This window comes from Protopterus annectens, chromosome 3.part1, assembly GCF_019279795.1.
Source record: "Protopterus annectens isolate FY-2018-M chromosome 3.part1, PAN1.0, whole genome shotgun sequence".
NCBI classification, from domain to species: Eukaryota; Metazoa; Chordata; order Ceratodontiformes; family Protopteridae; genus Protopterus; species Protopterus annectens.
The window spans coordinates 1,189,067,071-1,189,090,330 of NC_056732.1; the positions used below are offsets into that span (position 1 = coordinate 1,189,067,071).

General features: G+C 40.4%; 1 protein-coding gene across 9 annotated transcripts in view; it reads right to left on the reverse strand.

Annotated features, from left to right (window-relative positions):
* ADGRB1 (adhesion G protein-coupled receptor B1) overlaps positions 1–23,260 on the reverse strand; it is a 4,264,735-nt gene that overhangs the window by 427,128 nt on the left and 3,814,347 nt on the right. For all 9 annotated transcript variants that reach the window (XM_044067288.1, XM_044067286.1, XM_044067290.1 and 6 more), the window contains one exon: positions 1,143–1,228. In XM_044067288.1, coding sequence (XP_043923223.1) covers positions 1,143–1,228 — 86 coding nt within the window. The remainder of the gene's footprint in view (positions 1–1,142; positions 1,229–23,260) is intronic.

A 23,260-nucleotide genomic window follows, 5' to 3' on the forward strand; every position in this document is an offset into this window, starting at 1 on the left:
CTGAGGAACTCACAAAGATAATATCTCCCAAGGAAGTTGAGTTTGATGTGCCATCACCATGTACAGGAGGAATGGCCTCTCTTATCCTGTGCATCCATCCTCTTGGAAAAAAACATATGACAGATTGCTGGTTATGGGACATAATCTATTAAAAAGGCCAGTGCTGCAATGGCTCCAGTACTGCCTGTTCCTCTCCCTGGTGTAGTGATGATGCATACCTCCTCTGAAACTATGAATTTCCTCCACATGGGCTATTATCACACAGAAAAAAACAAACCAGGGATGTACGTAGAACAGATGAGGCTGAAATAACTAAGACCAGCTAAGAACCTGAAGTCAGCAGTGGCCAGAATGAAAAAAAGACAATCCATCATGCTGCCAATTTTGTATGGACAACACAGACTTGAACTGTACACAGGTAAGTTACCAAATGGATTAATCATAGATGTTTTCCTCTCCTTAAATATTCACGTTTATTTATTTCAGATTACTGAGTTGTGTGCTCATAGGCTGCTTTAACTGTTAAATTAATGTAACAAGAAGGGTCTCCCTGTAATCCCTTGAGGAAAAGGAACACGCTGCAACCATAAACCCCGAGACAACAACACAGTTAGGAGGACACACCTGATGATTTTTTCAGTACAGAAGACTTTTGTGATACCTTAAAAACATACATCGTACTGAAAATTGAGTAATATATTCTGCTGACTACATATGCCTTGCAAAGGTCCACTTCCTCTTAAACTGCAGAAAGCATCTACTTATTATGCTAATACTTGACAAATCTAATATCACTTTTCATATTGGATATTCGGTGTAGTTCAGCTACCTGAATTTTGAAACTGATTTAAAAACTTTTATTTGGAGAATGAAGAAACTGTAATTAATGTATGCCATACATTTAGTCATCTATTAAGAAATACAAAAGCAGAAATGCAACATCCCAAACTATATTGAACACTGAATCATCTTAAAAATGAAAGAAAAACACACATAACAGATTTATTAGTGGTGGATACATACTGTACTGCCAAGCCTCCCTCCCCATCATACAAAATGTTGGTGAGGTCAGGGAAAATACTTCTTTCAAGTGCTTGGTTACTGATCATGTTGCTTCATTTAAACATACTCATAAGGCCTACCCTGCCCGTTCCTTCAGTTTCTTATCAGTTATCCCATCTTTGGATACAAGTTTGTTAAAAACCAGAATGCCAATAACCATGTTCACCTGTTAAAACAGAAATGTAGACATGTATCACTGTTTGTCATGCTTGACAAGATACCCTTACGGGGCAAATAAAATGCAGCAGCAACACAGACATTTAGGGTTTAAGTCAAAATAAAGAAACAACAATATTAAGACATGCAACCATTGACACTCCACAGAGGGTCTACATTTGTATACACAAGATTCTGTGATTAACACATTAGTTGTAATCTCTGAAGTCATTCCTCAATTCAAGCTGTAGGTCAGGTTTGAACTTGCATGAGCTAGATTCTGTGACCAAAAATGTATTGATTGTCTTTTGAAAAAGATGTAATTTACTTTACTGTGACTTTCTAGAATACTAATATCTGACATATTGTAAAAAATATCTTAGGAAAGTAAATATCATAACAAACTACCTTAGGAAAGTAAACATTTTTATTATGTACTCTTTCATATTACAAAAAAAATTAGATTTAAACATCTGAGTGGCTGCAGCAAGTTGTGCAAATATTAAAATAATAAAACATTTCTTACTGTGTGTGTGTTTGTGTATCCATGCATATGACTGTATGTATGATTGGCAATCATCAACAATCCACAGATTATTTAAATTTTTGTGTGCATTTTTCTCTCTCTGTATACATGTGTGTGTGTGTGTGTGTGTGTGTGTGTGTGTGTGTGTGTGTGTGTGTGTGAGCATGTGAGTCTTTATATATATGGAATCAGCTCTTCTTCTTGACTGTTTTTTTGGTTGAACTGTGAATCGGCTGACAGTTTTTGACAATTCTTGTGTCACAAAAAAATTAACGATGCAGGAACGTTGATTGTGGGTTTAAGGATTTCTCCCTTTTTCTCCCTGCTGTACAGCCTTGGAGTTGGTTGGTGTGTGTGTGTGTGTGTGTGTGTGTGCGTGTGTGTGTGTGTGTGTATATATATATATATATATATATATATATATATATATATATATATATATATATATGGATCTACTTTAAATTCTCAAAAAGGAAAAGCCAAAATGCTGAGTTGCAAAATGGCGAGATGAAATGTTGTGAACTTTGCCCTTTTCTCCACTGTAGTGCAATCTGAGAGTTGGTATATTTAGTTGGGGGGTGGGGGGGAGCAGCGCCCCACTTGTGTGGGTCTTCGGTGGGTTTTATTTGCTTCAATTTGTTTTTTTTTTTTAAGTTTAGTTGACTGATTGTTTACTTACCAGATGAAAATTTATGATGATCTGGATATTTGTGAATATAAAGTTTTCATTGTTTCCTTCTCGCCATTTTGCAACTAGATGTTATGGTAATTTGTTAATATAACATAGATCTATATATATATATATATATATATATATATATATATATATATATATATACACACACAGATAGATGTGTGTGTGTGTGTGTATATATATATATATATATATATATATATATATATATATATATATATATATATATATATATATATATGTATATATAAACGTATACATATAACTATATGTATACAGTATCAGCCAACCATTAATCCTCAAAAGCCTGCAGAGGAGTCATCTTCTTGGTAACATGAAATCCCCAAAGATCTTGGTGCCCAAATTTATTTAGTCAGCTCAGCACAGCTCAAGCTGACTAAAGGGTCAGGGACATGGAATGTGCTCTGATGGTTTAGAAGCTGGATGGCTATTATATTCTATTTAGAAAATAACCGTTATGGCTAAGGCTACTGCAGCAGTGATCAATATGAAGAACATCCAAATGTAACTGCTTAAGGATCCATTGAGAGAAATGAGAAGATTGAGAAGATGCTTTACAATCTGTCTACCGTTTCACAGTATTTCCTCACACTAAAAGTAAAATTACACAACCTGGCCAAAAGCTGCAACTCACTGAATCCATCCATTGAGAGAAATGAGAAAATGCTTTACAATCTGTATACCTTTTTACAGTACCTCCTCACATTAAAAGTTAAATTACACAACCTGGCTAAAAGCTGCAACTCACTGAATCCATCCATCCAGAACACCTTTTTCACATTTTTACACATGGAGTTTGGGTGTGACTTCAACAGTGGCAATCTTCTAGAGCCAAGTTTCACACCTCCAGTTGGCTAGTCCTGTTGCAGCTGTTCTTCCATACCACACACTTGCACCTATGGCCAATTTAGAGTGTCCAATCCACCTACTGCATGTCTTTGGAATGTGGAAGGAAAGTGGCTAAACCCAGAGGAAACCCATGTGAACATAGGGAGGACATGCAATCTCCATACAGAAGCCACCCCAGCTGAGAATCGAAACAGAGAACCTCTTGCTATTAGGCAACAATGCTATCACCTGCACCACTGAATAATTATTGCTAATTAGTGTTGTTTTGCTAATGTATATTATGGGGTTTCTGGTAGTATAACATTAGTTTTACAAACAATAGCTATAATAATGAAATAATAGTTACCTCTCTAACTGTGGAGCCTTTTAAGAAGATCTATTTCCATAATACTGGCTGCTTTGGGACAGTTCTGTTCTTTGTATTTAAAAGTAGGTATCTCAGAAATGGTTCAACATATTTATCCATGAAACTTTCAAGCAATATCACTGTCTTAGTTATCAATAAACTCCATTAGAGCATGAATCTTACCCTTAAACACAATGGAGCAGCTTCATCTTTAAATGTAATAAAACAGCAACTGCTAATGTCATCTTTTATACCTCAACATATACAAACCAAAAATCCACCACATTTATACAAAAGCACATATTTTATTTAGGTATGAATTCCCAGCATGATACATTTATGTTTTTTTATAGCTTTGGTTTAATTTACTCTGACGAGAACTACAAGCTACAGATCTGTTTTTGTCTGACTGTTCTATTAAAGTTGCATCCTGTCAATTTATAAATGCTAGTCTGGCAAGAATTCCTCAGAGACTTCAAAGGAAAATATCTTTCTATTGTTTTAAGATAGTCTCTGAAATTGTCAAAGCAAGACCTGTACAATATTTCCAATTCCATTTGGTTTGAAAAGTCTAATAGTTTTTAGGGAGAGGCAAAAAAAAAATCTAACTTCTGAATGCATGTTAGTGCATATAAAATATGAGCATTTTGCTGTAACAAATAAAAATGGGAGAAAATAGTATGTTTTCTTAAAAAAAGAGTACTATTTTGTATTCTTACTTTAAAAGGAGATACCAGTGATATGACTCTACATAAAAATATAAATATACTTTATTTTTTGTGAAAAAAAGGGCAAGAACTGAAAACCTAGATGGGTATATAAGACTACTTGTGATGCCTAGCACAAAATTACCATTTTTGTCTAACTGTATGAAGTATTATAGCAAACTTGAATAATGTATTTTATGCCCTCAGCTGCAAAATGCACTTAGCTGGTGACTCCAGATGAAAAGTCACATCCACAATTTTAGCTTCCTGTAATACAGTTTACTGCACATATGTTTAAACTGGGATGGGGTCATAAGTCCATGACAGAAAAGCTTCTGTATTCAGGAGAAAAAAGTAGAATTTTTACTTCTGATGTCATGATAGCACAGTAAACAAGTGCTTTATGCCATTATTGTTTACAGCACACTGAACAGAAGTTTGGGATAACACCCACAATGAAAATAATGCATAGTATACAATGTCAGCCTGTGACAGTACAGCAGACATACTAACTAAAGTCACCAGGGCCTGTCTTTGAATGGCTGTATCTATAGCCCGGAATCAGAAATGGATGAGAGGTGTGGAGAGGCAGGGCTGGCAACAAAGACCCTAGAACTAGGTACTTTGTATGGGTTAAAAATATACAATCTCAGCCAGCTTGAAATTAATTCTAACTTTAGTCTATTTTTTTTTGCAAAAAGGTTTTACCTTTGTTCCTGCTGATAAACTAAACATAACAGATCTTTTGTTGGACTTGAAACTTTTTATAAGAAAGCTCAATTTGGGCTTATTTTTTCTTAACAGAGAAGGTGGCGGGACAAATTGTCCATTGAAACAGTTGAGTACCTTTAATCTACCTCTTCTGTTTACCCTAGCTGCATTTGACAAAACTTGTGAACAAGACTTGGTGGGTGCAAACAGAAGGAGTTTTTTTTTTCAACCTGACAATGGAAGATTGTGCCTTATTGAACTTCATTGCCAATGAAAGAGACATTAAAATTATGAAGCCTGATAAGGGTGGAGGGGTGATTTTGATGAGCAGTCAAAACTACTCTGTAAGAATATTAGGCTACTTCAGTGATGGTTTCTTATATGGACAGGTATCAAGAAATAAATTCAACTTGTCTTACAGAAAGACTGACCATTAGCTACAAGAACTAAACCTGGAATTTGAGTTGGGTTCTGGCCTTTTCAACTTTCTAATAGTCAGTAACACTGTTATTCCAGGTGTTTGGGATACCCAAGACTGAGAAAGATCAATTTAATACCTCACTTAGACTAATTGTGGTTTTCTCAAGCTCTAAAACAGAGCCTCTTGCTATGCTAGTAGAGAATAAGTTGAAAAACTTTTCTTTGAATAAATCACATATGTAGAAGGATTTGTGGGATTTTACTCAAACTGGTACATATGACCTTTGATGATCAGGTTTGGTTGTCGACTATAGACATGACATATTTGTTTTCAGTCTTCTCCCAATTATACTGGCATGAGATGGTTTCATTGTACCATTATGCATGATAGATCTTTATCAAACTTTGTTATTACTGTCATTTAGCAAATTATATCTTGAAGGGGAATTATTTCAGCAAACTAAACGTGTGACTATGAGGGTTTCTTTAGCTTCCACCATAGCTAACATTATTATGTGGGTTTAGAAGACAAAGTACATTTTCATCAATGAATATTTATTACAAATCCAGCTTTAGCTGACATTTCTTGAAAATATGTATATTTTTGGACCAGTACTGTGGAAAGATTTCCAGAATTCTTCTTGTACATAAATAGTACAGTAGATTTTTTTTCTTTTAATTTACATGTGAAAAGAGCTTCAGCGGAATTAATTATCTGGACAAATTTGTTTCCACAAAATTTAACAGATGGGAGAACTGAATCCAACATTTACCGAAAACAAACTTTCAGTTATTTACACTTCTCTAGTTGCCATCCAATTTGGCAAAAGAGAAGTTTGCTAAGGGGGCAAATAATTAGATTGTCCAGACTACTGATGGATTAGGAGGTATTTCTCAGGGAACTTGAATTGTTGAAAAAAACTTTTTCAGTGAGATGGGTTATCTTAGGGTTTCTGAATGAAATCAGCAATGAAATTAAAGAAAAAAAGAATGGTTACATTTGTGCCCACTTTGCACCAGTCTAAGGTACCATTACCCTACAGGTGTGAAAAGTGGTGTGATGACAATCAAGGGCCAAGGTTCTGGCTTTTCAGCCAAGGACTGGAGAGGTAGAAAAAGTTGTTGACAAGAACTGATCTGCTGTTTTGGCCTGTTGGGCCTGACTGATAGGCGGGGGCTCAATGCTACCTATGTGTACAAAAATTATTGCAATCTAAAACCCTTACTGGAGGACCACAGTATTGGGGGTAAGGCTCAAAATGAGGTAAATTAATTCATAAAAAGTGTGGGTGTTGCTCACAATGTAGATACATACTTGACAGTGTAAACACCACCACTGCAACATATTCAAGGGTAATCCCATGCAAAAGAAACTTTAATTATGGCACTAGTGGACTGGTCTACCTTGCCATTTGATTATCTTACCCTTTGTTTTACATGGGAAGAACTGAGCAAGTGCTATGTGCAAAAATATACAAGCATGCTTAAGCAATCAAGAAAAATGAAGTGACTAATGCACTAAATAGATACTCAGGTTATGTGTGAATTAAAAAAAAATGTGCTTTTTTTATTTTAGAAAAACTATAGAAACTGGATGGGGGGGGGGGATATATCCTTGAAGCAAGGGAGCTGCACTGGCAGCTTTTGTTGAATACTTCCCAAACCCCAGGGCTTAATGCCCATGTGTCGATAAGCAGAATTTTCCATTTGAGCGCCACTGTTATTTAAGAGACAACTGTGTATTAATACAATGATATGGATTTAATATTAAGGCATATGCTGTTCTTAAATATTTTTAAATACTTTTAAGCTTAGGTACATTTCACTTTTTGATGTAGTTTTTATACATGTTTGCTTATTGACTGGTAAGTTTGCATCTTGTGATTAGAAATAAATGACATCTAAACAAGAACTAAGGCTTGTTTTGCTAGTTCTGATGAAGTTCTTTATATTGCAAGAATAAAAGCTCTAAGCTGTGGACTAATTAAAGTACTATAAATTTAATTATTGGGTGTCTTGAGCATCTGGGGTTGGTTGATTCCAATATACACCTCAAACTGTAATTCTATCCTCAAAGTTTCCAATGCAGCACAGCTCTGAATTTGAATCCACAGACTTAATTTAAAAGCACAGAAATTTAGCCACAACATTTTACAAATGAAAAATATATTTCTCTGCCTATATACATTTATATATTATATAAATATAATACGTAAATATACTGTATGTATACAGATACACACACACACACACACACACACACACACACACATATATGTGTGTGTGTGTGTGTGTGTGTGTGTGTGTGTGTGTATATGTGTGCATATGTGTGTGTATGTCTTTTACCCCCTGATAAAATGATAACTAAGTAGAGTATTCTAGACCATTAATGTGTTCCACACAATTAGAGGTTCAAAACATAGCTCCTAATATACACAGGGTAATATGTAAAATCTCCTTCTGTGCCAGTGAACACTTCTAACAATACTGATTTAGCACCTACCTGTAAAAGGACATATCTCTGTCCACCCTTGAGATTTTGTTATAAAACATTCAGACTTTGATGCCACAATGATCAGCTAGAAATAATACTTCTATTCTACCCTTAGGGGATTTAGTAAGCAATGCTAAATTTTACTGAACAATGTTAGTTGCTCAAAGCTATACCATGTTAACTATGGAATGTTGAAAAAAATAATTAAAACTCAGTAAAGAAGTATTTTGGGTCAATGATGAATGCAGTGTACTGTGCAAATGAAAACTGAATATAATGCTCAATGTCAGACTGTCACAGTAAAGGCATATACACTACAGTCATGGGTGTCTGTCTTTAAAATGCTATATTACTATCCCCCTTTAGATTTCATTAAGAAACTTTCATGTAACAACTGAATGTTCAGTTACAAAGCACAGCTAAACCAGCAACTCCATCCTCAGAGATTCCCCTGGAATACAACTCTGAATCTGATCACACAGCTTTAGCATTCTGAAAGTATGGCATAATGACAATGGCATGCTACAACTGGAAAGCATGTGTGTGTGTGTGTATCCAAAAAAAAAAAAAAATATATATATATATATATATATATATATATATATATACACACACATACACACACACACACACACACACACACAGTAGAACAGTGATGGCAAACCTATGGCACACGTGTCAAAGGTGACAGATGCCACAACATTTTGGGTGAGATGCCAGTGATCAACAACACCTGAGTTACTAAAAACACTGCTTTTGCATTTGTTGCTCATGTGAAGTGCACTGAATTATTTTGTGCCAGGAGCTTTTGACATTCCGAACTAAAAAAGATTTGCCATCACTGAGATTTGTCTATCCAAAGGTCAATTACCTGAAACATCAATTATCTGAATGCAGATTTCCAAAGTTTTCCAGTAGGAAAAATCATAACATATGAATATATAAACATTGTACGTAGTCACTTGTGCGTGTTTTTGAGCTTGCACTACAATAATACACTATACAGTTTTGTACTTACAGTAAATTTTGTTTTATTTTTCTTGTTTAAAGTTCATCAAAAACATTTTTAGAAGTTTTTTATCCGGTTCAGTTATATGTTTGATTATTCGAACAATTTGATTATCCAAACTACCCTAGGTCCCAATTAGTTGGGATAATTGACTCTCTACTATATATAGATTTGCTGGAGAAATATAGGAGTTTTTAATTTGGATTTAATGAGAATTCTCTAGAGAAATATTTCAGGTTATTACTGTGTTCTGCACACTGAGCTGAAATTCAAAACAGCACTTTGAATGTAAACCATGTAAAGTACAAAATGTCAGGCTGCAGCAAAACGTCTAAACATACTGATGTACAGCCTATCTTTAAAAGGCCACACCACAGTCTCCCTTTGATATTTCATTATGAAACTTTTGGAGAGTAACAAAAGAATAATCAAGCACAAAAACAGATAAGACTGCTATTCCAACCACAGGAGTTTCCTTAAGTACTGCATCTGAACCCATGAATCATTTGCTGAAATGTTTGGTATGTTAGCTAAGGTGCATTGCAAAATAAAAACAACTGGAATTACTGAGAATTTTAACCTCAGATACAATGACAACTCATTAGAGTACCATTTTAGGCCATTTTATACTCTTGTAAAATATGGCTCTAGGTGATTCTGTCATGTTGACTAATGTCACCAAAAATGGGCATGGGTAGTTACCGGTGATAAGTGGGTTGAGCACCTGGCCTACTCTGACCCACACCAGGGACCCTTGCTAATGGTTGGAGGGGTATATGTACCCCTGTTGGCCAGTGTGTTTTCACCATAAAGCCCAGCAGCCCTGGGTCAATAAGCTACTGGATGGCCAGTGTCTAGTTGCCCAACTTGGGTTACCTGGGATAGCTCTGTTGAGTGAAAGCTGGGCATAAAATTAACCAACCTGCCAAACATGAACTGAGAATTGCTACACTTAATGTAGGTTCACTGACAGGACGCAGCTTGGAAATGGATGACATGATGATACAGAGGAGGCTGGACATCCTATGTATCCAAGAGATTAGATGAAAGGGCAGTGCAGCAGAGCCACTTGGCTTGGGATCCAGAGTCTACTACTCAGGTGGAGGGTAGGCGAGAAATGGTGTAGGAATTGTGGTGACAGAGGCTTCAGAAGGCTGTAAAGGATATCATCAGAATTAATGACAGACTCACGGCAGTCAGACTTCAGTGTAATGATACGGCAGTCTTCATAATCTCAGCCTATGCCCCACAGCAGGGTCGTGCTAGTTAGGAAAAGAGAGCATTCAGACAGCAATTGCAGGGTCTCCTAGATAAAGCAGGAAAACATGAATTGGAGTTGATAATGGGTGACTTAAATGCGCATATTGGGATAGACAGAACAAGATATGACTACTGCCTGGGTCCACATGGCTGGGGTAACAGGAATAAAGAAGGAGAAAACATTCTAGACTTCTGTCTGCCAAATGGCTTGATAATAGCCAACACATGGTTCAGAAAGAGAGACTGTCACAAGATCACATACAAGAGTAGTCGACATGCAACTCGGGTAGACTTCCTCCTAGTAAGAAAAAGGCACTGGGGTAGAATCCGTGATTGCAAAGTAATTCCCAGTTAAACAGTTGTCCCACAGCATAAACCACTCTGCCACAATCAGCTGCAAGCAGTTGTCAGAGAAAGCTCTAAGGTCAACAGAGACCAGGCCAAAGACCTGGAAGTTGACTGGAGAGAAAGTACAACAGTTCAAGGAATTACTCAGGGCTCTAGCACCCCAAGAAGAGGAGGAAATAGGTGGCATTGAAGAAGAATGGCAGCGCCTAAAAACAGCATGTGTTAGGACTACAGAAAAGATATGTGGCCGAGCCAGGTATGGAAATAAGATACATAAGGAAAGCTGGTGGTGGAATGCAGAAATCCAGGAAGTCATCAAAAGAAAGAAGGAGTGCAGGAAGAAGTGGGAGATAAAAAAGACTGACAAGGCTAGGAAGGACTACTGGTTGGCTAACAAAGATGCTAAGAAAGAAGTTGCAATAGGGCATCAGAGGCACTGTACCAACTTATGGAAAGTGCTTCAGTAAGGGGTACAAAGAAACGATATCAGGTTTCAAGGCAAAGACAGAAAGATAAAGAAGATAGTCAGACACCCTTCATAAGGGATGCCAGCAACAACCTGCTCACTAGTCCAGAGGACATCAAAGGCAGATGGAAGAAGTATTTCCAGCAGTTTCTGAATGAAGAATACCCCACAGAAGCTGTACTGCCCCAGAAACAGCCTATGGTGAGAGAAGAAGAGGAGCCCACCCTAGAAGAAGTAAGAACAGCACTAAGGAAGATGAGGTCAGGGAAAGCAGCAGGCTCAGATGAGGTCAAATCAGATATGATAAAGATGCTGGGTGAGATTGGGAAGAAATGGCTCCTGAGGGTACTAATAGCAGTGTGGAGAGAAAGGCATATCCCAGATGACTGAAGAATAAGCATACTCATGCCAGTGTACAAGAACAAAGGGGACATCCACAACTGTGAGCAGTACACAGGCATCAAACTTCTATCATATTGCATGAAACTTCTGGAGAAGGTGACTGATAAACAGATACACAGAGTAGAAGAATGTAAGATGAGAGATGAGCAGTTTGGATTCAGATCAGGTTGCAGCACAACTGACCTGATGTTTGTACTGAGACAGATACTTGAGAAAAAGTTAGAGATGAGGAGAGAGTCCAACTGGGCATTCCTAGTCTTGGCGAAAGCACATGACAAGGTCGCAAGAAAGCTGATCTGGGCAGTGCTGCAGTGCTTTGAAGTCTCAGAAGCATTTTTAGAATTAGTGCAGGCTATGTACAAGGACCCAATGACTCAAGTATGAACAGTGTTTGGCCTCATAGAGGGGTTCCCAGTGGGAGTGGGTGTACATCAGGGTTCATCTCTGAGCCCACTGCTGTTCATACTGGTGATGGACTACATTAGCAAACAGGTTGGAGGGGACAGATCAACAAAGCTGCTGTATGCAGACAATGTGGCTGTACAGGCAATCTCTGAGCTAGAACTTCAGCAAAGGATAGGAGAATGGAATGCAAATCTGAAGGCACATGGGATGAAACTAAGCACAGATAAGACGCTGGTGATAGCAAATTAGGGAAATCAGAAGAAGCTGAGAATATACATAAAAGGGAAGAGAGTGGAACAGGTAAACAGCTTCAAGTATCTTGGAGGGGTAGTTGAGGAGAAGGGTAATCTGAATGAAGAGGTCAAAGCTAGAATCAGAGGAGCTGCAGCCAACTGGAATAGAGTATCATGTGTAGTCTATGACAGAAGAATGCCAAAGAAGCTGAAAAGTAAAGTGTACAATACAGTGGTGCGACCAGTACTACTGTATGGTACAGAAACCTGGGCAGTAAAGGCAGAACAGTTGAAGAAGCTAGAGGTGATGGAAATGAAGTACCTGAGAAAGGTGGTAGGATGCACACTGTGGGACAGATGAAAAAATGAGGGCGTAAGAGCAGAAGCCAAAGTAGCTAATTGCAGAAAAGATCAAAGAGAACAGATTATGGTGGTTTGGGTACATGTGTAGAAAAGCAGAAGACAGTCTGTTGAGGAAAATTTGAGACAGACAGGAAGAAGGTAAGAGAAAGCAAGGACATCTAGCAAAGAGGTGGATGGATTATGTGAAAGAAGTTATGCGACAGTCAGGCATGAGTGTTGAAGAAGGCATGAGTGTGGCACTGAATTGAGAGAGTTGTGACAGTTAACACGATACCCTGACCCCATGTAGAAAAATGGGAAAAAGGGGGCTGATGATGATGATTATAATCTTGATTACTAAACAAAAATTTAGCACAATAACAATGGAAGCCAAGTAAAATGCAAACTGTCAGACTGTAGATGAAAAGTCATATGTAATAAAGCAGCCGGTGCCTACATAAGAAAGTTTACATCTGACTTCTCCTTTCATTAACACAGTAACAACAGGGTGATCAGCTAAATGATGCAGTTAAATTTGCTATCTCCATCAGGAATTTTATGCAACTCACTGCTGAATTTGAGACAACCTCTTTAGCTAAATAAAACATGGCATCATTATAATCATGACATCTTACACTTGAAAAAATATTTTTTAATGAAGTATACAAAATGCTGCTTCTGACATAATGAGAACATAGTACACATATATTCTGCACATTGGTTTTACTAAGCTTTTTGTGCAGAGGCAAAGCAGCTCCAAGGTGGAAACTAAACATAGTGCCAGACTGTGACAATGAAAGCCCTCTGAAATGCTAGATTTAACTCTGTATAACAGCCATATGCCAATTCCCCAAAGCTGTTACAAATAAAAAACAAAGGAATTTTAAGATACATGGGTATAAAATGCATGCATAAATACCATTTTATCCCCAAGGATTTTACTACATCTCTAGCCTGATCTATATGGCATATACTGCCTCGGTAAGTATATGGAATTTATTCTTCAATCTATATACATTAAAAGAAATGCAGCCTTGGCTGGTGAAACTATTTTTTTTTTTAATCTGGTTTAATATGGACTTAAACCAGATATATTCTGTTCATTTTCACCAAGCTTTCAAGCAATAATCACACAGCTCATAGGTGGAAGTTGGGTACAATGCCAGACTGTGACAACAAAAGTCTCATGAATGCTATATATACTGGCTGTACAGTATATAAGTGGCCATATGACAGTTCCTTTAAGACAGTGTCCCCCACCCAAAAAACAGGGACTTCTAATAAAGTACTTTGGTACAAAACCCATACACATTGTCCCAGCAGAATGCACCCATTCTGACAGGGTACACCACTTATCTGCAGTCATCAAATAAATACAATGGCAACATTGTTCTTTGATAGATACTGTCTCTCAACAATCCATATCAATTAAAATTCAGTAGTCATCCTATAAACTTTAGACATCCTCTGTCCTTCAAAAAATGATATCCACATTCTCTCACTGTGAAGAAAATTAAAATCATAACAGTCACAGTAACATATTACATCTTGTTGCTTTTACACACAAACACTGACAGCAAGCCATATCATTTTTTACTTCACCATAATCATGTAATGACTGTTCCCTTTCGTGTGCAACATGCTTCCTCACCCTTACACCAAAGGCATCCTCTGTCTGTATACATATTTGATGCTTGATTGTGAGGAAAGGGAAACATACAATGACCACAGTAATATATTTCAAGCTTATTCTTCTGGACACATATATACACTCATCCTAAACTTGCCATATCAGTGACTGTTTGACAGTAATCACTTGTGTGCTCTCTGTATTTATACACAGCATGCTCCCACAAGAAAGCATCTACTTTATATGCACACTTGCATTGTATGATTGTAAAGAAAGTGGAAGGCACAGCAGCCTCAGTAATGAATGTCAACATGTTGCTTACATATATGTGTACTGCACTTAGGCTTGCCCAGTCACATAACTGCCCTGTGTTTTCACAGGTACATTGCCTCTCTACCTCCTCCTAAAAGACAAATACATTTTCTGTACCCTCTGATTTTAGGTTGTGATGACGGTGAAAGAAAAACAATCACAGTACTGCATTTCAACTTGTAGCTCTCTTATAGACAATCCCTACCCATCCTCAACAAGCCACAGCATTCATCACTTTACTATGGTCACCATAACTATCCTTTGCTTTCATCCAGAGACTTCCTCTCAAAAGGCAGCCAATTTTGGCAATCATCTTCTGTGATGTGTAATCATTGGAAGTGGTGAAATAAAAGCCAAAGTTATAGATTTCCTCTTGCTGCCATAGGAATCCCTACTCCCACATCAACTAAAATCAAAATAAAATAATATAAACATATGTGTGTGTGTGTGTGTGTGTGTGTGTGTGTGTGTGTGTGTGTGTGTATTACCCAGACCAATGTATATCACATTGCTTTTACTGGGTTGACCTACCTCCATGTTGATCACAGTAAATGATATACTTAAAATATAAATATATTTTGCTGTAGGCAGTTTCTACTGTTATCACTACCCATTTGGTTTCCTGACAGAAATAAAAAATACATATCTACAAGAGTAAACCCTCTCAGAAGATTTAAGCCTCTGTAGCTCCCAGTAGTCTCTAGTCATATGACTACAGACTACTGGGAAAGCACTGCAATCAGTTACTAATGTCACAAAAGGAGATACCGTTTTGTAAATAATTATATAACATTTTTGAATATCAACATGATTCATATGGTTGTGTTACAAATATATTACAACTGTATGTTATGTGTATATCATACTGCTGATACAGAAGTGTGCGATGAAAAGGTATTTTAAAAAGTATTGATTTTAAGGATGCATCCACAGTGTACCCTACTGGATTTGAACTGAAATATACCTGCACTTTTGTAACTGTTTAGTTGTATATATTTTAACAGTGGAATCTGGAACACCAGAGGTTAACTTCAGAAAAATAGCTGAAATTAAATTACTTTATGGCTATGTAATAAAAGGATGCTATCTTTCAGTTTCAGTGTAGTAACAGACACAATGTCTAGAACCAGAGGTTCACTGTATTGTCTTGGAAGTGTTTTACTGTTTTATGACTTCCCGGATCTGTCTTAGATCTAAGAAAAGCCCTGTCTATGTATTTTCACAGGTAGATGCTACCAGCTGCATCAGTGGGGGTTTTACCTGGAATAGAGTCAGATGACAAGAAGTAATGTCATTCTGCAAGCTGTCCCAGCAGTAATATTTTAGATATTAATTTAAGAACTATCTAACAGAGACTGAGTATTCTGTATTTTTCTTTGACCTGACAACATTATCTGGAAGACCCACTCACCACATCTGCTTTGCTTGCTCTGAAGTAAATTATTAAGGTACAGTAATTCTCTTAGATACAGTCAGGAATATAGCAAAGCTTAGCATAGATGTTTTTATTTATTTATTTGAGACTGTCCTGTAATGTTGTTTTAAATATATCCTGTGATTTTGAACTCTGATGTAACTGTAAGCATATACTAAGTATTTTCTCGTTCTTTTATTTATTATTAAATATATTTAGACCTTTCATTGCGGCTGATCTGTGTAGAGACATAATTATGTTCTGAGAGTACTTGCATATTTGTTTGGCGACACTGTGGGCCACTCCTAATAGCCTTGCTGTTGGTCAAACTAACATTTATATTGACAGTAACATTACACAGTAAGATTGGACACCCATCGTTAAGGGCCTTAAAGTAGCTGATAAAGAGATGGCCGGTGGCAGTCATAACGCTACCTTATAGTCTGGGCAGAAGGGGGCATAGCTCATAAACCTGTGCTGGCTTTTCTCAGGTGTGTGTGTGTGTGTGTGTGTGTGTGTGTGTGTGTGTGTGTGTGTGTGTGTGTGTGTATGTGTGTGTGTCACATACTTGGGCAGGGACATGAAGAACGGGTTGGATAGAGAGGATGCTGAATGTCTTGGCTTGGCCAGTCAGCTGAGATATCAACCCTATAGGTGTGCCAATGGGGAATCTTACTGGGGATCTGGAGAAAGAGGGAGAAACCAGCCCCAGTCTGACTGTGGTCTCTGTGTGCTCTTAAGGGAAATTGCACTTGATGCAGGCAGCTGCATTAGGAAATACTGTGTGTGTACCTGTCATTCTCCAAATGTATGCCACCCACTGTTGCCAGTGGTGAGGATTGAAGCTTCATGATTACTGGGCCAGTGGTGGGGCATCACAACTATGAGCAACACATTTAAACTAACACCATCCAATTGCAGGTACATACAATGCAAAATAATAGGATTCAGGTTAGATAAACATATCCTGTTACTTTGTTATGTGGACATCAGAAATCAGCCTAAACATGGCATCACCCTGTCACTTCCAAGTTAAAGCTGCCACTAATTTTAGTTACTGAAAGAACTAAATATTTATCTCTCAGATGTGTTAAGCAAGGGTGGAAATTTTTCTTACAGTTATTTTAAAATCAAATTCATAGGGATTAAAAAAAGAGAAAGAGAGAGTACAATGCTTAGCAGCTGAGTTATTTCATCACCTGTAGTTAAGGTGATAGTCTACTGAGTTATGACTGCTGCTTGATTCAGACAGCATTAGCTGACTAACAAGAAGTAGCAGCTGGGACCCGCAAGTAATGAACTGAAAAAGAACTGTGGTGGTGAATGAGAAGTTATGTACCTACCATAACGTTCCATGTTAGTTGTCTTCTCTCGCCTTCTTTCTTGCTTGATGGGTTCGGAGCTGATCCTCGGCTCCGACTCGGCACTTTGCTAAGCTCGTGAGTCACTTTTACAAGCTCGAGGCAGCCCCATATCCCATGATGCAAGGCGGTAAGTACCCTGATCTCGTTTGTTGTCTATAGGCAATAACACCTAGCATAAAAAACTTCCCAAAAGGAAGAAAGAAGGCAGAGAAAAAGCCTGAAGGATGGGTTAGGAAGACCAGAACTGTATGGTCTTAAGAAGCATTCTTCCATGAAGGGAGAAAAAGGTCTGTCCAGGCCAGGGGGAAGGAGGGAGGGTCGCAAGAAAGAAGGCGAGAGAAGACAACTAACATGGAACGTTATGGTAGGTACATAACTTCTCAATGTTAAGTTGTCAATCTCGCCTTCATTCTTGCTTGATGGGACCGCATCCCTAGCACCTCTATCCTGGGTGGCTCAATGGAACAGACTCTTGAGAACTGTAGAGCCAAAACTGGCTCTGTCCCTGGAGGCCAAATCCAATTTGTAATGAGAAACAAAGGTATGAGGAGTGGCCCAAGTGGCTGCTGCACAAATAGTGTCTAATGGAAGTCTAGCCTGAAAGGCTGTGGAAGTGGCTAAGCTTCTGGTTGAATGCGCTTTAGGTTTCGAGCACAGCTGTTTTCCCCTGAGCTGATAGATTTCAGAGATGACAGAAGAAAGCCATCTAGATAAGGTCACTTTTGAGACGGGAAGGCCTTTTTTGTTATCAGCATAAGAAATAAAGAGCTGATCGGATTTCCTGAATTGTTTTGTTCTGTCCAAATAATATCTGAGTTGGCGGTGAACATCAAGATAATGTAATTTTTGTTCCGATCTGTCTGAGTAATTTGGGAAAAATACAGGAAGGTCAATAGACTGATTCAAATTACTCTTTGAGGCGACCTTAGGCAAAAAGGTCGGATTAGTTCTCAATGATACCCTGTCTTTGTGGAAGACCAAATAAGGGGGACGAACAGAGAGAGCATGAAGTTCAGACACTCTCCTAGCCGAAGTAATAGCAACCAGGAAGAGTGTTTTCCATGAAAGAAATTTCAGGGAACATGAAACAGCTGGCTCGAAGGGAGGAAGGATCAAGGATGTCAGCACTAAATTTAGGTCCCATTGAGGAGGAGGACTCCTGACTGTAGGTTTCAGGAGAAAGATTCCTTTTAAGAAGGCTCTAGAAAGCCTGTGGGACATAATGTTGTGATCTGCAAACCCGACATGAAAGTTCGAGATAGCAGCCAACTGAACTTTGACCGTGGAAGAAGAAGAGCCCGCGTGAAAGATTTCCGCTAAGAAATCCAGAACTGCTTGGACTGGAGCAGTAAAAGGATCAATATTTTTAGCTTTTGCCCAACAAGAAAAGCATTTCCATTTGCTGGTATAAATCCTTCTAGTAGAGGATTTTAGGGAAGCTACTATGATGTCTCTAACAGGATTAGAGATCATAGGAAGCCTGGCTAAGGAAGGAAGTGGAGCAACCATGCTGTGAGGTTGAGAGAAGGGATGGACCGGTGCAGCTGACCCGATTGGTGAATCAGAAGGTCTGGTACTGGGTCCAGATGCCACGGCTGCACCAAAAGGTGACGATGGAGGAACGGGAACCAAATTTGTCGAGGCCAATAGGGAGCAATGAGAATCATTTTGGCTCTCAAAACGGTGGCTTTCTGGAGTACTTGTGGAATCAGCGGAAAAGGAGGAAAGGCATAAAGAAGTCCCTGGGGCCAATCCTGGGTTAGAGCGTCTCTGGGGGGATGGCCTGGCAGTGGGAAGAGAGAAAAGAAGTCTGGGCATTTGCTGTTTTGGGGAGTAGAAAAAAGATCGCAAGATGGGCGGCCCCATTCTAGAAAAATCTCCTCCACTATGGATTGTTTGAGAGACCACTCGTGAGGCATGAGAATAGCTCTGCTCAATCTGTCCGCTAAAATGTTGGTTTTCCCAGGCATATGCATTGCTATCAGAAACTGATGAGAGGAGATCGCCCATTGCCAAAGTCTGAGAGCTTATCGACACAAGGGGTAGGACTTGGTTCCGCCCTGTTTGTTGATATACCATACTACTGACATGTTGTCTGTGTGAACTGCAATTGTTCCCAAGGGAAGAAAGTCATTGAGGGCTTGCAACGTTAAAAGCACTGCTCTCATCTCTAGGACATTTATGTGCAGGTGGTATTCGAATGGTTGCCACGTCCCATGAACCATCCTGCCCTGATAATGACCCCCCCACCCGATCAGGGAGGCGTCCGTAGTGACAGTGGCTACCGGGGCCGGGGATACAAAGGGTCTGCCTTGGTGAATCTGGGAAGAAGTAATCCACCATGAAAGATGATTCCTGCAAATCTGTGTCACCAGTATTTGGTGACGCATTGGAAGTTGTTGGTAAGACCACTGAGTGAACAACATCCACTGAAGCAGGCGCATGTAGAAGCGGGCCAGGGGAAGAAGGGTAATGGCCGCAGCCATGAGGCCCAGCACCTTTAGAACCATTCTGGCTTGTACTATTTTGCTGGCTAGGATGATCCTCATGTGACTTTGTATATCTGAGATTCTTTGGTCTGTGAGGGTTGCTGACATCCGAACAGTGTTTAAGTTTGCGCCTATGAAAGTAATAGACTGGCAGGGCAATAAGGAGGATTTTTCGTAGTTGATCGAAATTCCCAATTGAGTGCAAAGATTTATTGTGTAATCCCTGGCTTGAAGAAGTTGATGCCTGGTGGTGGCTGAAAGGAGCCAGTCGTCTAGATATGGAAACACCTGGAATCCTTGACGTCTCAGGTGAGCCGTGACCACTGCCATACATTTGGTGAACACTCTGGGGGCTGTAGTGAGACCAAAGGGCAGGGCTCTGAACTGGAAATGACTGGACCCCAGCCGAAAGCGGAGAAATCTTCTGGAGCGTCTGTGAATTTTTATGTGATAGTACACGTCCTGAAGATCTATTGAGCACATCCAGTTGTCCTTCTCTAGGAAGGGCAAAATTGACTGAAGTGTGACCATTCAAAATCTTGTCTTTCTCACAGACTTGTTGAGTCTGCTGAGATCCAATATTGGTCTCTAGTCTCCCGTCTTTTTGGGGACCAAAAAGAATCTTGAGTAGATTCCGGGCTCTGAATGGTCTGCTGTAACTGGCTGAATGGCTCTTTTTTGTAGAAGTTTTAATACTTCTAACTCTGCAACTTCCCTTAGACCGGGTGGTACATCTGGAAGGGAATTTGACTGAGAGAAGGGACTTTCCTCGAAAGGAATTTTGTAACCCTCGGATATGATCGACTGTACCCATCTGTCTTGAGTGAGGGAATGCCAGGCTTCTGGGTACAGCGATAGTCTTCCCCCGACTGCCTCCAAGGATGGACAGTCGGGCAACATCTCAGGGATGCTGAAAGGGCTTGTCAGAGAGAGGCTCTCTGCTTCCCTGGTTCTGTGGACCCCCTCTGCCTCTAGAGCGGCGTCTGTTATTATTACCCCCTCTGCCTCTAGGGGTAAACTGACCACGTGTATCCGGCGTGACTCCTTGGGATTTGCGGAACCACATCTTTCCACCCTTCTGTCCTTTAGGGTAAGGTCTAGAAGGGGTGGAAAAACGGACCCCTACGGCAGAAAGAGTCTTGCCGTCCTGTTCACACCTGGTCAATGTATCCTTCACTTGAGGGCCAAACAAAGCTGACCCATCAAAGGGAGAATTTGTGAAGGATGCCTTAAAGGGATCTGCAAAATTACAGAGCCGCATCCAGGCTTGGCGTCTAAGAGCCACCCCTGTACCTGCGGCTCTACTCGCTCCATCTGCTGCATATGATATCAGTCGCATGGAGGAGTTAGCAATAGAATTAAGGATTCCTAGCTGCGAAGCAATTTTTTCTTGAGCCCCTGCAGCTGTGGGATCCTGTACTACTTCACCTAGTTCCTTAAGGATGTCCCTTTGGCGTCTGGTGAAGTGACATAAGTAGTTCAGCGAGCGCATAGCAAAGGTCGCTGAAGAGAATATCCGCTTACCATACCTATCCATGGTCCTAGAATCCTTATTAGGAGGATGGACAGGTATGGAAGGATCTGCAAGTTCCTTCTTAGTGGCAGCCGCCACCACCATGGCATCAGCAGGGACACCTTTCGTAAGGAATTGCTTTTCTGAAGGGGCAGTAATAAATTTAGACGGCCTCATAGGAACTGGCTCTACAGAGTCAGGAGCAGCCCAAGCCTTTCGAGCAATAACCTCCATAAGGGGGTCGAAAGGCGGAGACACCCAGGAGGTGGAGGGCCGAGATCCAAACACCTCTAGGTATATCGACTCATCCTCAGAGGGATTTGTGGAGGGCCAGTTTCCCCTCTGTTTTAGGAGTTCTAGGATGTCTGAAAAGGAGACATCCTCAGAGGGGGATCTTAGGGATCCCTCCAACTCATCTAAGTCGATATCTGAAGTGATAGACTCAGGGGAGTCTAGGTGTTTCCTCTTACAAATCCTCTTGCGCGGAGGATCTCCTGACTGATCAGGAGAATCCTCGGAAGAGGGGGTTATTCCCAGTGGGGAAACCTGAGGCGGAGGATCTCTGGGTCCGGGAGCAAGAGAGATGGCAGAGATATCGACAGGCACTGTAGAGGGAGGAGCTAAGGGAATAGACTGCTGGCTGAGCCCAGTGGCCAGCACACTCTTCATCACCTCGAAGGCCCCCCTCCCAGGGAGGTCCGAGAGAACCCGTTCCGAAGAAACTGGAACTCCAGGGCCCACCGAAAGGGAAGGCTCAGAGGCAGATGTCGGAGCCGAGCTCACCAAGGCCGAGGCTCCAAGGGGAAGAGTGGGGTCGGACAAGGGTCCGATGCCACTCACCCCCTCGGAGGAGACCAGGGAAGCCCAACCACCGAATCCCTCTAAGGAAGGTCCCGAAGAGGAGATAAGAGTAGATGCCGAGGGTGCAGAAGGGGGGGGTATCCGCCCCTCAGCCATAGCAGAAACTATCCCCGAAGACTCCAGCTCCAAACTCTGAGGTAGAGTCGAAGGAGGAACTTCAAGAGGGTGTGGACTAATAGTCATCTGTTGAGACGGACTATGCAGCATCTGGGCCAGTGCCTGTGATTTCAATAATCTACTGACCACCCTCTCTAAATCATGGTCAGAAAGCCTGGATGACCTAGATGATCGGCTCCGATGGCTCCGTTCGAGAGGAGAGGTGAGGCCGAGCCGAGTATCGGTTCCAAGGAAGGGGACCTGGACCTCTTCCTCGAAGGAACCATCGGAGCCGAAGAAACCATAGATGCAGTCGGAGCCGAGGACTTTTCGGCTCTGACAGAAAGTCTCGATGCATCGGCTCCAGCCGGAGCCGATACAGACATAACAGTAATGGTGTCGGAGCCGGTCGGCGCCGACACTGAAGCCTGAGCCACATGGTGGTCGGAGCCAGTCGGAGCCGACACCGATGTGACTGAAACAGTATCGGCACCGATAGCCATCGGTGCCGAAGGTTTTTGCAAACCAGGATCGGCTCCAGCCGGAGCCGATCTTGACTCTGAAGGAGTCGGAACCGAGGCCGCAGGCTTGGACACAGAAGCCTGGGCCTTGGAAGACTTTGAAGTCTTGCTCGGAGCCGATTTAGCCGGAGAGCCCTCCGGTTTAAGAAGACCCCTTAAAATCAATTTATTTCTCCTCTCCTGCAGGACTCTCTGGCTAAAGGAATGACAAATCGCACAGGAGTCCTGCAGGTGGAGAGGTCCCAGGCAATATAAACAAGAAGTGTGACCGTCTGTCAGAGACATCTTCTGACAGCACGAGTCACACTTCTTAAAGCCTGAGACCCTCTGCTCTTTGGACATAGTGGACAAACTCAGAACCACACAGTCCCAAACAAACAACTAAACTATAGTTGAAAAAGTAACACCTCAACACACACACACACCCTGACAGGGGGGGGGTGGGAGGGAAGAAGGCCTGACTAAAAAAATTAAGGAGGAAGGATAATTTTAGTCAAAAAAGTGCTTAATATAAACTAAAAATGTTAGATATTAAGTTTAAAAGTGAAAAGGGGCTAAAAACAGTTTAATATAAAACACTTACCAGGAGCCGGTAAAAGGAGGACCTCA